Source organism: Sinocyclocheilus grahami, unplaced genomic scaffold (assembly GCF_001515645.1).
Source record: "Sinocyclocheilus grahami isolate Dianchi unplaced genomic scaffold, SAMN03320097.WGS_v1.1 scaffold3370.1, whole genome shotgun sequence".
In the NCBI taxonomy this organism is placed as follows: Eukaryota; Metazoa; Chordata; class Actinopteri; order Cypriniformes; family Cyprinidae; genus Sinocyclocheilus; species Sinocyclocheilus grahami.
Genome location: NW_015508503.1, coordinates 4,595 through 5,186, shown reverse-complemented (window position 1 = coordinate 5,186; position 592 = coordinate 4,595). Strand labels below are relative to the sequence as shown.

The following is a 592-nucleotide window of genomic DNA, read 5'->3' as shown; positions in this document are numbered from 1 at the left end:
TTTATATTACTTATATATCGCACCTTAGATGCATTACGGTTGCAGTAGTTGACACAGGCATTGTGGCTCTGGTTCAGCCACTGTGAGAAAGACAGCGAGACAGTGAGTTCACAGTAAACAGAGCTCAGATTGACTTTTCATCTGGAAAGACCAGAAAAGCACATGTATACCATACCTGCCAGAAGATGGTGGAAGCAAATGTCTGATTGGGTAAAAGGAGGCCTACAACCTATAATGGAGGAGTAAATTACAAGAAGTGATTTAAAGTTTACGTTTGGTGGGCTAGACAAGAAGGAAAAGTTGAATATCTTTTCACAATGACCTACCACTGGAGTACCAAAGGGCACAAAACCTGAAAGGAAAAGGAGAACCGTGTGCTGAGATGATTTCAGGAGAAAATGAACCCTTGATCCAATAATGAAATCACACTAAGACTGTAATTTTGACATTCGAATAGGCTGGATCAGGCCACAGAAGTACATTTCATGTCATGTTTGGTTTAACGATCAGGATTATAGACTCTCATTTGACATTATTACTGACCTTTAACACATTTGTGACCCTGGACCACAAAACCAGTCATAAGGGTCAA

General features: G+C 40.2%; 1 protein-coding gene across 1 annotated transcript in view; it reads right to left on the bottom strand.

Moving 5' to 3' along the window:
- The window catches only part of LOC107576225 (sideroflexin-5-like), a gene marked incomplete at its 5' end in the record, with an annotated part of 9,706 nt that overhangs the window by 7,473 nt on the left and 1,641 nt on the right, over window positions 1-592 (bottom strand). The window contains 3 exons of the mRNA XM_016262447.1: window positions 24-80; window positions 176-229; window positions 327-405. Coding sequence (XP_016117933.1) covers window positions 24-80; window positions 176-229; window positions 327-405 — 190 coding nt within the window. The remainder of the gene's footprint in view (window positions 1-23; window positions 81-175; window positions 230-326; window positions 406-592) is intronic.